General features: G+C 45.7%; 1 protein-coding gene across 1 annotated transcript in view; it reads left to right on the top strand.

The window, feature by feature from the left end:
- Window positions 1-280: 280 nt before the first annotated feature.
- NATD1 (N-acetyltransferase domain containing 1) overlaps window positions 281-15,218 on the top strand; it is a 33,579-nt gene continuing 18,641 nt past the window's right edge. Inside the window, exons 1-2 of the mRNA XM_061599990.1 lie at window positions 281-728; window positions 13,475-13,593. Coding sequence (XP_061455974.1) covers window positions 632-728; window positions 13,475-13,593 — 216 coding nt within the window. The 5' untranslated portion in view covers window positions 281-631. The remainder of the gene's footprint in view (window positions 729-13,474; window positions 13,594-15,218) is intronic.

Genomic DNA, 15,218 nt, shown 5'->3' with positions numbered 1-15,218 from the left:
CCTGCTGCAACCCGGGAAAAAAAAACTCACACCAAAACACACAAAAGATTACAAATGGAGAAGATTTGGAAGGGGGGGGAAAGAAAGATGAAACGGACAGCTCAGCTAAACAGGGGCTGCGTCCCCTTTAAGAGTGGAATGGAATGTATCAAAACAAAAAAGGGAAGAAGCCATTGGCCGGGCCGCTGGCACGTGAGCCCACAGCTGATTTCTTGGCCTTTTTTTGTTTCTGCTGCTGCTGCTGCTGCTGCTGTTTGTCAGTTTCAGCAGGAGATTATGATGTCTCTCTTTGGTCATTGTGCTGGACTCTTTCTCCACTGAAGTTAGCTTGTCGGGGGAAGAGGAGGAGGAGGAGGAAGAAGAAGAAAAAGAAGAAGAAGAAGAGGGAACAGGAGGGCTGTGCTCGCTGATAGTTGTTCCCCCAACATTTTTGGGGATCCCTCCGGCTGGTCTGAGAGAGGAGGAGGAGGAGGAGGAGGGAGGAGGAGGGACAAGGAGCCGAGAAAGCGGGGGGGAGGCCGTCGCAGGCACCCCGCAGGCACCCCGCAGGCACCCCGCACGCTCACAAAAGAACCGGGCCCACGGAGAGGGCGCCCACGAAGGCGCCAGCACGGCTCGCCCCTTCCGCATCATGGCCCAGGCAGGTCAGCTCAATATCCTGGAGCCCAGCTGCCCGATCCAGGTGGAACACGATCGGAAGAGGAGGCAGTTCACCGTCAGGCTGAATGGTAAAAAGCGCATCGGTGGTGGTGGTGGTGGAGAGAGACAAGGAGCGCCGCGCCGGGAGGGGGATCTTCCGTGTCTCTCCTGTCTTCCCCCCCTCCCTTTTGGCCAGCTTGAACTCCTATCGGATTGCCCCCCCCTTCGCGGCTTAATCTTTTGTTTGGAAGGCTGGTGATGAATGCATGTTTGTTTCTTTTTTAAACCCTCCCCAGGCGGGTGTGCTTCCTTGAGAGACTGCTAGGCAAATGTTTTTGTTTTGTTCTTGGAGGGCTTTTTATTTTATTCTTTCTCTTTCCTCAAAATTAGTTTTCCCCCGTTCCCCCCCCCATCGTTTTTCCTGCTGCAGTGAGGTGGTTATGCAACAGATTAGTTATGGTGTGTCAACCTCTTAGCAACTGGAAACCAAGAGAGTGAGGGAAAGGGAAAGGAATAGGGGGAGCGGAGAGGGAAGGGGGTGACCAAGGTATTTTATTCCAGCCTTCTCTTCTGGGACTCCCCGGCCCCCTCCCCCCCCCCGTTGTGAGCTGTGCTCTTATTTCCTCTGAACCCATCTCGGTTACTTTTCTCTCCGGAAGCTTCTCGTTGCTGTGTTGGTTACTCTCCGGTTGGTAAGGGAACACCTGTCTTTGCAGGATCTATTTTTAAATAAACTGTTGAGGTTCACACTAGAACCCACCTCCCTTTTTGTTCTGCCAGACATGTTTAATTTGATTGATTGATTCATTTGTTTTTCTTTTTTCCTTTCTCTCAACCTGCTAATTCTAAGTGATCCTGTAACGAACAAGATTACTTCTATAAGTCTGGTTCCTTGCTTGCTTTGAAATAGTGCTCAAGTTGTTAAGACGCTGCTTACCAAAATGTGCGGCCTAATCCTGTGCATGCTTACTAGCAAGTTAAGGTCTACTGACTTTTCAAAGTGGTTTGCTTTTGAGTAGTTGGACAGAGACTCTCTAGCATTGGTTGCAGTCTTGCTTCCTGTTATGTGACTTGAGAGTCCTAAAATATTGGTTGTAAAAAATGCTACCCCACAACCATGTGCAGAGGGCCTCCCCTTGTTACTGAATATCTATAACTGCTGTGGTTCGAGGCTTCTTCAAGGCATTTTGCTTGGAAATTTAAATTTTAAACTGTGGAATTTGCTCTCACAAGAGGCAGTGATAGCCACCAGTTTGGATGACTTTAAAAGAGGGTTTGACAAATTATGGAGGATAAAACTACCAGTGGCTTCTGGCCCTAACGGCTATGTTCCATCTCCACAGCTGGAGGCAGTATGCTTCTGAATGAAGGATGGAAAGAGTGAATTTTGCTGCTCTCAGGTTCTCATTTTGTCAGTCTTAAATTCAGTTCTCCACATTTCTGCAGCAATTAACTTTTTAAATATCCTCATGAAACTTCTTCAGCTTTTTAGCACAAATTTCTTCTAATAAATACCTTTTTGCATGCAACAGACACCTTTTTGCAAGCAATTTCTCCTAATATAATGTCTTGTATGTCATTTTCACAGATAGTTTCATTTTTATGCACACTTTCCCCTAATACGTTCATTTTTGTAAACATTGGTTGGTTGGAGAACACTACATCGCAAAATTCAGAGACGTATGAATTTTGAAGGATGGCTGTGTTTCAGTTCTCATGTTTCAGAAAGTGCAGATTTGATAAAGTTGGCTTTACATGCCAACCAAATTGAAATTCATCTCCCATCTCTACTCTGAATGCCAGTTGCTGGAAACCACAGTAGGGGAGAATGCTGTTGCACTCATATCCTGCATGTGGGCTTCCCACAGGCTCCTGGTTAGCGGTTGTGAGAAAAGGATGCTGGACTAGATGGGCCATTGGCCTGATCCAACAGGGCTCTTTGTATGCTTGTTACATGAAGCAGAACAGCAAGTGGTGCCTGTGATGCGTCCTTCCCTGGCTCTCCCTGTCAGGTTCCTACCTGCTCGTGGTTATTGCCTGTCACTAGGCACCACCAGGGACTCCACCAGTCCGGACCGCTCTCTCTTATGGTTTCTCTCCCTGCTCTAGCACAGATCTCAACAGATCCCCCTGCTAGGCAACCACCAGTAACGTCCCAATACTAGTATTCCCAGAGACTCTGAATACTGGTATTGTTATTCTCTTCACCGCTGCCACCATTTGTTACAGTTCCCCTTCAGCCTTGGTCATTACCTTACCCTCCCTTCTGGTCTGTGAAACCCCAGCCAAGGATCAGGCCTTTGGTAAAGCAAATTAAGTATTTATTACACATAACAAAGCTAACAAGATTAACAAGATTTCTTCTTAAGGCACATAAGCATATGGTTTTACTCAATACTAATCCGAACTCCACCTCCCTCCTGATAAACAACTCTCTAAACCCCACCAAGCAACCCACTCAGTTATCTTCTCCCCCCCCCTGATTCCACTCTCACTCTTCCTTTTATACATTCAGCCATTTTAAACACTCAGCCAATCATCTCGCATTCTACTGCCCATTCACTCCCCCTCTTTCACTCCACTTACCATATATCTTCTAAACAACCAACACTTACCATATATACATTAATATAGGAACATCACAGTGCCCCCTTTCTTTGTGATGGTATACAGCAAAAACATAGGAAACTGCCTTCTGATCAGACCGTTGGTTAGGGTTGCCAGGCTCAGGGCCTGAGAATGATTCTGTATCTTTAAGAGAAGAGAAAATTCAGCCAAGTGCAGGTTTTCCTGCAACACTGTAATGGGAAAAACCACAAGGTGAAATTCTCCCTTGCCCATGCACAACTTTTAAAGATACAGAAGACCTCTTGGTAGCCTTGGTAGTAGGGCTCTCTCATTAATAGGAGAACTCTGGGCCAATCAGTAAAGCTGAATGTTGGAAGATTCAGGACAGATAAAAGAAAGGACTTTATACATTGTATGATTTGCATCCCCAGGAATTTGCATCCTCAGGAGGAAGTGATGGCCACCATCTTGGATGGCTTTCAATGGCTACTAGTGGAATTTGCATTCCCAGGAGGTAGTGATGGCCACCATCTCTGCTAGCTTTCAATGGCGACTAGTTATCATGGCTATGTTTTCCCTCTACCATTGTGGTGTAGTGGCTGTTGGACCACGACCTGGGAGACCAGGGTTCAAATCCCCACATAGCCATGAAGCTCACTGGGTGACCTTGGGCCAGTCACTGCCTCTCAGCCTCATGAAAATCCTATTCATAGGGTTGCCATAAGTCGGAATCGACTTGAAGGTACACACTATGGGAGGCAGAATGCTTCTGAATACCAGTTGCTGGAGTGGGGAGAGCGCTGTTATGCTGAGGTCCTGCTTTCGGGCTTCCCATGGGCAACTGGTTGGCCACTGAGAACAAGGTGCTGGACCAGGTGGATCTTAGTGATCAAGTAAGTCATGCAAGTAAATTTTGCATCAAAGTCATGAGATGGATTACAAATGCAATACAAAATAAGTTGAATAAATATGGGGGGGAGGGAAAGAAAGTGATGAAGATGCTTCTTGATTGGCATGCCATTTGGTCTCAAGACAAAGGATATGATTGGTCAAAACTGCTGTGCAAATAAATCCACAGAAGTTAATAGCCTGCCCAATCAGAGGTATTAATAGCCTTGTAGTCATTTATAACCCAATGATGACCTGAAGGGAAAAACTACCTCTCCTCCCATTTGTAAATGGGATGATTGCCTGCCACACATTCCTGCTCACTGTGGGTGATTGGGCAAGTGGCTACTTACATTAGCATGAGCTAAAATATTTGGTGTATTGTGTGAATAACTTTCTCTCAATGAAAATACTTGTTGTCTGTTCTCAGTATGCCAAGATCTGTTCCACTTTTCCTCTTTCTCTTGCTTTATTTTTAAGCTAAGAACTACCAGTTTTGTTTTGTTTTTTTTAAAAAAAAGAATCTAAGTGCTTGCCCTTCCTCAAATTGCAGGGTATATTAAAGTGGGTAAACAATTCAAAAATGATATACCCAGTAGGAGACGTTGTTCATAAGCTGCTAAGAATAGTCACAGAGAGATCTTATTTTTCACTAAGTACCACATACTATTTTTCAGGCCTAACAATGGGCGAAAGTAAACAGCAAATGAATTTTGCTAGGACGGCTGAAGGGCTACAAAGAACACAGTCCAGCCAAACAGCCTCTTTAAATAGCACATGGTTAACATAGTTTCATAGTGATGGATTCCCATAGGAAATCTGCTGAGCTGCAAATCACTTTTGTGGTTCTTGTTGTTTTAATAAAATTGTTCAAGTGAAAAGGCATTGTTATGGAAGGCTTTAATTTTTCTTTAACACCAAAAAGAGATGTCGAGAAGAGTGTGTGGAACATGATAGGGTAATATTTAAACAAGAATGGAGAGTTTGGAAAAATGAGCAGGGAACAGATGGTTAGTATTTGCTCTTTACAATGAAAACAAGATGTATAGGTCAGGGGATTCCTCAACTGTGGTGCATGGACCACCAGTGGCCGACAAGCTTTTTCAGGTGGCCCATGGCATATCTGTGGATTTGTGGTTGAAGATGGGAGATAGCATCTCCATTGCATTGAACATTCTACTGCTGCAGGCTGCCAACGTCACTTCCCATGTCAGCGTGCTGTGTGCGCATGCTTGCCATCATGGTGGTGGGGGCGTCAGCACATCCCTTCAGCCATCTTGGGTGATGGCAGCCATGCACATACAGCACACTGACGCAGCCAGGCCTATTTAATGCAACAGCAATGGTGCCACCACTGCTTTCAAGGGCTCACTGCAGGCTGGTGCTTGCCCTGGAAGAGTATTATTATTGTACTTACATCCCACTTTTCTTTCAAAGAGCTCAAGGTGGCATGTGTGTGGCTGTCCTCCACCTTCTCCATTTTTTCCTCACAACAACCCTGCGAGGTAGATTAGAGAGTTGGTGACTGGCCCAAGGGTGTTTCATGCCTGAGTGGAGATTTCAGCCCTGGTCTCCCAGGTCCCAGTCCACTATTATTTATTTCTTAGATTTATATCCTGCCCTTCTTCCCAGTAGGAGCCCAGGTCGGCACTACATCACTACTGGCTCTACACATTGCCCCTGCTTGTTGTCAGTGCCCTCTACCACCTCAGGAATCTTACCACTTCATCCTACTCCAGATGTAGACTCATGCCTGAGAGTTACTTAGGATGGCAGCTAACATGTTGCCCCCGCCAAAAGAGGAAATGCCTTGCCAGAAAGAAAGAGCACCAATGTGCATAGACTCTGCATGGGCCCAGCTCCAGCAGTGGGCCGGGTGGAGCACTGGCCCAGGAGCTCAGAGGCACCCCAGTCCAACCCCACCAGATGATTCAGCTTACGGATATTGCTATAACATCATATATTTTTGTTTACATGCTTTGCCGGTACAAAAATGTTACATTTTTATCTCTCCCCCCCCCCAAAAAAAGTGTGAAATGAGATTAGTGGAGAGAGACCGAAGGCTTAATTGCACATGTGTGGGTGTGGTGTCTTCGTTCAGTGATGCAGCAATGACACTCATTTCAAAAGTTCAAAATGTTGTATTGCTTTTCTTTGGCAAGAGGGGCTTACCGTATTGGTCAAGATTTGTTGTACTTTAGAGGGGTAGGTAGGGCCAAGAGGGGGAAGGAGTGTGGTTTAAGAAGGAAAGCAAGGGGACAAGGGGCTTATGGGTAACCAAAGGGCCCCCAGGAAGCTGTAAAAGTAAAGGTGTCCCCGCACTTATAGTGCGAGTCGTTTCCGACTCTTAGGGTGACGTCTTGCGACGTTTACTAGGCTGACCGTATATATGGGGTGGGATTGCCAGTTCCTTCCCCAGCCTTTCTTTACCCCCCAGCATATGCCGGGTACTCATTTTACCGGCCACTGATGGATGGAAGGCTGAGTGGACCTCGACCCCTTTTACCGGAGATTCGACTTCCTCCTTCCGTTGGAATCGAACTCCAGCCATGAGCAGAGCTTCAGCTGCGTTACTGCTGCTTACCTCTCTGCGCCACGGAGGAAGCTGTAGCAGGCCCTATATGTTTCTGTTAAATATGTGTGTATGCAAATTTTAAAATAATTACTCTGTTTACTGTAATTACTACACTGGTGTGTACAGTGTGGTGTAGTGGCTAACGTGTTGGACTGGGACCTGGGAGACCAGGGTTCAAATCTCTGCTCAGTCATGAAGCTCACTGAGTGACCATGGGCTAGTCACTGTTCTCTCAGCCTAGCCTACCTCACAGAGTTGTTGTGAGGATAAAATTGGTGGGGGGAAATGATGTTTGTATGCCACCTTCAGCTCAAATAAATAAATACATTAAACAGAGATACAGTGCATCTCCCCAGGTGCACCTGTGACCAGGTGAGCTGTGTGTCTGTTCAGACTGCTGTCCAGGTGCTCACTTTTGATGGACAACTTCAAGGCCCCTCCTGCTTTCCCTACTTAGGCTTTATCTTTCGACCAAACGTGGGCTAGACAGACTTTCAGACAGAGGTCTGTCCTTTCTGAAGTAGTGCACATGGCCACCCCATAACAAAGTCAGTTCTTGAATTGGGTGTGTGTGTGCTCGCTAGAGATGGCCTGACCCACTCACATTTCTGTTGGCCTCCATAAATGAGTGCGTTTTTAGATGCCTATTGGCGAGAAACAGTAGGGCTAAAATTCGAGGAAGGGAGAGATCGAGCTGGTGGATTTCAACAAGGATCCGGCTATGTTCCCCCCTGCTCTCATAACTCAAGCATTTGTCTTGTGTTAGTGGCCTCTTCCAAGCTTCCTCAAATCTGAACACATATTTGCAATGTTCTGCCCATCCAAACCAAACGTGTTCACAGTAACTTATGGGCAGTAGTACATATAGGGTTTTTTTCCATTGACCTGCCCAGTTGCCTTCTTGATTTGAATCCAAAGGTGACTCCTAAAGAGGAAGCTTTGCATTGTAAAACATGAGCTCGCCTGTTTGCCAGACAAGTTCCCTGGAGCTCCCATGACTTAAACCCTCTGTGTTGTGGTCTCTTTGTTTGTCTGTCTTTCTGTTCAGTAATGTGCCAGTTGCTTGGGGTTGAGCAAAAACAACCCTCTCCAAACAGAGGTTGTCCTGAATCACATGAAGGCAGCAAGCTCTCGGAACAAACTGTTCCTCTTAATTCTGCAACCTGCCTCTCCCCACCCCTCTCTCTCCTGTGGGCGCTTGCTTGAAAAGCATTCGTAGCAGTTTCCTGTTGCCTAGTCAGAAGGCCCAGGAGGAATAATCGATCTGTGTTGTCTCATCTGTGATTATAAGCATTGGAGAGACTGCAAAGGGTACAAATTAAGGTTGTGTATGCACCAGAGAGCCAGTGTGGTGTAGTGGTTAAGGTGCTGGACTACGACCTGGGAGACCAGGGTTCGAATCCCTGCACAGCCATGAAGCTCACTGCATGACCTTGGGCAGTCATTGCCTCTCAGCCTCAGAGGGAGGCAATAGTAAATCCCCTCTGAATACCGCTTACCATGAAAACTCTATTCATAGGGTCGCCATAAGTCGGGATCGACTTGAAGGCAGTCCATTTCCATTTTCCATGCACCATAGTGCATGCACATTTTCCATGTGTTTATGTATGTGTGTGTGTGTGTTCGAATATCCACCCATGAGGGTTTTGAGACGCCAGATAGGGTGGGTAGCCCGTGGCACTGCTTCTGGTGCCTGTGGCGTCAGCTGATGCCACCTCATGCTTTCTCTGCTGCCACGTCTGCAGCGGTGGCAGCACCTGACTGCACTTCACTAGCCCCCTCGTGCACTTCAGTGATGAACAGGCAGCAGTGCTTTTGAATGGGAACAGATCTTGGCTCCCATCAATAATGGCTGCACACCATCTTAAGTTACCCCAAAATATAATGCCCTATGATGTAATAATTCTACAAAATTCATAGATTTCATATCTCTTTGGTTCTATCTAGACTGTAGATCTATGAAATTGTTATAGATCAATGGACCGAGGCATTCTGTTTTGGGGTGACTTAAGATGATGGATAGCCTCAACAGATGGGAGCTTAGCTTTGCAACCCTTCAAAAGCAGCACTGCCAGGAAAGCATCCAGGGGCCCGACTGGGGGGGCGGTAGTGATTGGTGGCATGGCCAACTGGTGAGAGGCCCTTCTAAGTCCCCCTCCCGGAGGGCTCTTGGCCGATGCCCACAAGACCGATAGCTAGCACCAGGTCTGCAGCGTCAGCTTTCCCCAAAAGCTTCTTTAAAAAGTCAAGGCTTCACTAGGCATATGGCAGCTTCTAGGAATGCCACAAGTGAAAAGCTTCACATCTTGGGTCCACTACTGAACCTCATATAGGGATTGAGGAGAAATTCAATTCAGTTTGCATTTAATGGTGAATCTACCTAATTCCAGAAACAATAAGAGAACCAAAATTCAGCCTTCCTTTGGAATTTGCACTTCTCTGAATTTTGCAATATATTTCTCCACTCAAGCAATGTGTACCAAAATGTATATACCAGGATATAAAATAAGCATAAAATGAATTCTCTTTATGTAAATAACAGAAAAATGCATTGTATCGGGAAATTGCTGTGAAAAACTATATACCTTATGCAAACTTGCATACAAATATGTATATTAAGACTTAAAAACAGTTGCAAAATTGCTCCGGAGATTTTGGGGGGGGGGAGTCTTTTGAGACACAGGTGTTAGCAGTTCAGTACGAAAGCCCAGCCAGCTTTCCCTGATGCAAAGGGAATCACTCCAAACCCTGCAGATTTTTTTTTAGGTGGCCCCAGGACAGGGGAAAAAATCTATGTCTTGAGAGCAGTCAATTGCCTCCACTCATTTTTGGGGTTTTTTTGGTGAAAAATTGCACACTGGTACTCACACCTTGGTAAAAGTGCCAGCACAAAATGGTTGCCATGGGCAGCAAAAAAAAGAGGTGGTTGTACTCTGAACTGGTGTGTATAGTCACTAACAGAGAAAGCTCTGGCCTCTACCATTCTTAGAAAGTGACGTAGGTCATCTTCCTACTTCTAAAAAATGCTTCACCGGAACATAGGAAGCGGCCTCACACTGAGGCCACATTCACACTGTACATTTATTCCACTATTGTTCCATTTTAAACAGTCATGGTTTCTCCCAAAGAATTCTGGGAAGTGTAGTTTGTGAAGGATTCTGAGAGTTGCTAGGAAAGCCATAGTCCCCTTACAGGCCGGCAATTCCCAGAGTTCTCTGGGGAAAAGGACTGACTGTTAAACTACTCAGGGAATTGTAGTGAGGAGAATAGGGGTCTCCTAGCAACTCTCAGCACCCTTCACAAACTACACTTCCCAGGATTCTTTAGGGGAAACCATGACTGTTTAAAGTGGAATAACTGTACTGTGTGAATGTGGCCTGAGTCTGGCTGTTGGTTGGTCTTGCTCAGTGCTGCCTGGCAGCGGCTGCCCTGGCTTTCTGGCAGAGGTCTCTCCCACTCCCATCTGGAGGTGCCACCGGGGATTGAACTGGGGGGCCTCCTGCATGAAGGACAGATGCTCTACCACAGAGCAGCAGCCCTTCCCCTTTCTGATTTACCTCGTTGGGCGCACATGTTCTAAAGCACAGTAAGCATCAAGTGAGGCAGGTGAATGATTGTTGGCAATGCTTTCCTCAGTTCCCTGTTCTCTTCTCAACGATGGGTGTTTCCATCCAGTGACGCTGAGCTAAACTTCGTGTCATGACACACTTGGCCTGTTGAGGCGGAAAAACTCCCTAAATCTTGACTGCTGTCATCCCCAGTTGGGTTGTACCAGCCTCCTTAACCCTCTCTCAAGGATCCCCCTCCCGGCCAACATCCTCTCAAGACTCAATTGACAAGAGTTGTTGCTGTGCCATTCAGCGCATGAGTGAACTGGAGGCTTTTCATTCTGCCTGGGATAATCAATAGCTGTACATGCATGTGCATATGCAGCCCCTACGAGCAGCCCCCCCAGTTTCTCCTCATAGTCCAACTTGTGCCTACGCGTACAAGCTTCAATGCAAACCTTTATTTTCTAATTGGCCTTTAATCTATCCTTTTACTATCTGGTGCTTTCATGCTATGATTTTTACTTTGTGCAGCCTCTGAAGTCTTTGTGTCAGCTAAAAGAAAATTAGATAACGACTTTTAAAAAAAACACTAGGAGTTCTAGTTAAAAATGTAAATGTACTGCCTTCAAGTCGATTCTGACTTATGGCGACCCTATGAATAGGGTTTTCATGAGGCTGAGAGGCAGTGACTGGCCCAAGGTCACCCAGTGAGCTTCATGGCTGTGTCGGGATTCGAACCCTGGTCTCCCAGGTCCAGCACTCTAACCACTACACCACACTGGCTCGCAGAGTTCTAGTTAGGAACATGGGAAGGTGCCTTATGCCAAGTCAGACCATTGGGCAATCTACCTCAGTACTGCCTACACTGACTGGCAGGAGCTCTCCCCATCCCACCTGGAGATGCTAGGGATTGAACCTGGGACCTTCTGCTTGGCAAGCGATGGCTCTATCAGTGAGCAATGATCCTTTTCCAAAGGAAAAGTTACCTTCAGACAAGTGGAGGATGCATCTAATGTTGCCCTGGATGCATTCTTGTTTTATTTCTTACTATTTATTTTAGGTATAGGTGTACGTGTATGTGAGCCACGGCCTGTTGATGATCAATAATTTGATCTTGTATCAGACAGATTCCCATACCTGGACCAGGATATGGTTATCTGCACACTGTCAGAATGCTCTGTGGTGCTGGTGATTCCGGAGAGGGCTTGCTCTTTGCTTTAATAGTGTGCCTTCCTTGAGCGACGTCAGAAGATATTGGCCTTTTTGGTGTCATAGCTGGGGCAAAGCATCTGCTTTGAATGCACAAGGTTCCTGATTCAATCCCCGACATCTCCGAATAGGGCTGGGAGAGAGGCCTGTCTGAAGTCCTGGGGGGCTACAGTCTAGACCAGCCTTTCCCAACTAGTGGGCCACCAGATGATGTTGGACCACAATTCCCATCTTTCCTGACCATTGGCAATGCTGGCTGAGGCTGATGGGAGTTGTGGTCCAGCAACACCTGGTAGCCCACTAGTTGGGAAAGGCTGGTCTAGACCAGGAGTGGGGAATCTTTGACCCACCAGACGTTGCTGAACTACAGCTGCCATCTGCCTCAGCAAGCGTGGCCAGGGGTGATGAGAGTTGTAGTTCACCAGCGTCTGGAGGGCAAAGGTTTCCCACACCTCATCTAGATGTACTGCGCTAGATAGGTGAATGGCCTGACTCTGCAGAAGGCAGTTTTGTATGTGTGGAGTGCAGGCGTAGGACACTGTCTGCTTGCTCTAGGACAGCATAAGAAGATCAGGCCAAAGGACCCATCTACTCCAATATCCTGTTCTCACAGTGGCCAGCCCAATGCCTACAGGAAGACCGCAAGCAGGACCCGAGCGCAGCAGCACTCTTCCCACTTGTGATGGCAAACCTACATGTGGAAGCCTGCCCCAGTTAAGACAGAGAGCAGCTTTGTTCAAACATGTTTATAAGCTGTCTTGATGGCTAATACAGGAAGTTAAAGATGCAGTTGCAATTAACATAGTTAAAAACAAAGCAGGCAGCTGACAGATCAAGATCAAGATTATAACAGAAGAGACTCAACGAAACCAATCCGCTGTAAGGCCAAAAATCTGAAAGGTGGGGAGTCTTCAGGTAGTGGTAGAATGCCACTTGAGAGAGGGCCAGTGGATGTCCTGAAGCAGGGAATTCCAAAGGCCAAGTGCTGCAACCCAAGGGCCCATGCATGTTCCTCCTAACTACACCTTGGAGTGGGTTGGGGCACGCAAGAGGGTCTCTCCCGATAGCCGCACTGGATGGATAGGGTCATATGGGAGGAGACAGTCCTTTAGGTATCCTGAACTCAAACTGAAATAGTGGAAACTTTATTTTTCTTCTGAATTGTTATATACAAAAATAGGCGTCTTTCCAATCTAACATCCATACCTTGTATTCCAACATTTGTCAAAAATCATTCTTTCATCAAAATCAACATTCTGTATCCTTCCTTTTCTCCTTTGATCTGGCACAGTTGTCTATTTCAGTCAGTTCCATGCATTTTCTTCACCACTCCATCCTGATATCAGTCTTTGAACGCAGGGATGGGAAAGCTGCGGCCTTCCCGATGTTTCGCTTTTATTTATTATTACTGGGAGGAAGGGCAGGATATAAATCAAATAATAAAATAAAATAAATATATTTCCTGAACATCCTCTCCTTTTTATTCTTACAACAACCCTGTGAGGTAGGTTAAGCTGAGAGGTGAGTAGCCCAAGGTCACCCAGTGGGCCCAGTGGGGATTTGAATCCAGATCTCCCAGCCCCTAGCCTAACTACTATACCACACTGTTGCCCTTGGTCTCGCCCCCCCCTGAGATATTTGACTGTAATTCCCATTTTCCCCAGCCAGCATGGTCAATAGTCAGAGATGACAGGAGTGGTAGTTGAACAACATCTGAAGGGTCTCTGGCTCCCCACCCTTGTTTTAAATAAATAATCTGCATCCCCCAGGGACTGATAAAATATACAAGCTCCCCACCCCATCCTGGCCAATGTATACTCTGTCCTAGCGGTGGCTGGTGGCTCCGTGTCCATGGGGCACTAAAACCTAGAGTGGATTCCACTGCCCCGGAGTGGATTCTCCACAGAGCCACCAGCTGCCACTGCTGGCCATTATGATGACCAAAATTATTATTAGTATTAGTATTATTAGTATTATTAGTAGTAGTAATGTCCTGGCCCCCTTTCTATAAGTGTGTAAATGAATGTCTTCTTTTTCCCCATAGGTTGTCATGACAAAGCAGTCCTGTTGTATGAGTACGTGGGGAAGAGGATAGTTGACCTGCAGCATACGGAAGTCCCTGATGCCTACCGAGGGAGAGGAATAGCCAAACATCTGGCAAAGGTGCAGGTTGCAAATAGTACTTCTGGGCTAGCCGCATGTAGATCACTCTGAAAGAGGAACTGCATGAAGACAAAGGAGGAGACCAATTTCCATAAAATTTGCCTGTGGTAATTTGTGTGGGCTGTATCCATTGCTACTCTTACCCAGAGTAGACCCACTGAAATGAAAGAGCCTGACTAACTTGCGGGATTGCCTTATTTATTTATTTATTAAATTTCTACCCCGCCCTTCGTTCCAGAGGGAGCCCAGGGCAGCAAACAAGGGATAAAGCATCTTAAAAACAAAACATCTTTCAAACATCTTAAAAATAAAACATCTTAAACATCTTTTTTAAAAAAAAATCTTTAAAAACATCTTACAAAGCAATTCCAATAGAGACGCAGACTGGGATAAGTTCTCTAAGGCTTGTTGAAAGAGGAAGATCTTTCAGCAATCCTTTTCAGCAGAGACCTTATCCCAGTCTGCCGTACTCCATATGTGCCCAATTGGCCACTTCAACTGCACAAATGATGCTGTTATGGGTGCCACATAATCCTCGTTTTGCACTTGTAAGAAACCCATCTTTTAGTGCAACAGCACTTGTATTTGGGAACTCTCTGCCTGTTGACATCAGGCAGACGCCTTTCCTGTATTCTTTTTGGCCCCTGCTTACAACATTTCTGTTTAGGCAAGCCTATCCAAACATGCAGATGTTGATGTGTTTTAATCTTTCCATTTAAGGCTGACTTTAATTGTCTTTTAAATGTTTTAATTACTTGTTTTTATTGATAGTTTTAATGGGTTTTTTTGGTAAACCGCTTTGAGTTTTTTTATGATCAAGCGGTACACAAATTTTGTTAAAGAAACAAACAACTTGCGTTCATCAGTTTCAATGGATCTACTTTTAATAAAACTTGGATACAAATTACTGTAATTTAGGTTGAAATGCAATGGGCTTGTGCAGCTAAGTTTTACTCACCCATTGAAATTTATTTATATATTTAACAAAATTTGTGTACCGGTTGATCGTAGAAAACCTCAGTGTGGTTTACCAAAAAAACCCCATTAAAATTATCTATAAAACAGTTAAACAAGTAATTAAAAAGATTTTAAAACAATTAAAACAGCAACAGATCAAAAAGTTTAAAACACATCAATGTCTATGTGTCTGGATAGGCTTGCCTAAACAACATTTTTAAGCAGGCGCCAGAAAGAATACAGCAGAGGTGTCTGCAGATGTCAATAGGCAGGGAGTTCCAAAGAGTAGGCCCTGCTGCACTAAAAGGATGATTTCTTACAAGTGCAGAACAAGAAATCAATAAAGCTAAAGTTACTGATGCCCATTAATTTCAATGGGTCCACTCTGAGTAGGATTAGCATGGGATACAACCCAACACATTTCCCCTAGCGGGGATGGTTGTGCACCAGGTGACCTGGGTGTGCTCAGTCTGCTGTGCAAATGCTAACAGTTGGTGGACAACTCAAGGCCCCTTCTGCTGTCCCTGCTTGGGGTTCTTTATCCTTCCTTCCTTCCTTCCTTCCTTCCTTCCTTCCTTCCTTCCTTCCTTCCTTCCTTCCTTCCTTCCTTCCTTCCTTCCTTCCTTCCTTCCTTCCTTCCTTCCTTCCTTCCTTCCTTCCTTCCTTCC

Source organism: Rhineura floridana, chromosome 17 (genome assembly GCF_030035675.1).
Source record: "Rhineura floridana isolate rRhiFlo1 chromosome 17, rRhiFlo1.hap2, whole genome shotgun sequence".
NCBI classification, from domain to species: Eukaryota; Metazoa; Chordata; class Lepidosauria; order Squamata; family Rhineuridae; genus Rhineura; species Rhineura floridana.
Note: the sequence above shows the minus strand (reverse complement) of the source record. Positions and strands in the feature narration are given on the sequence as shown.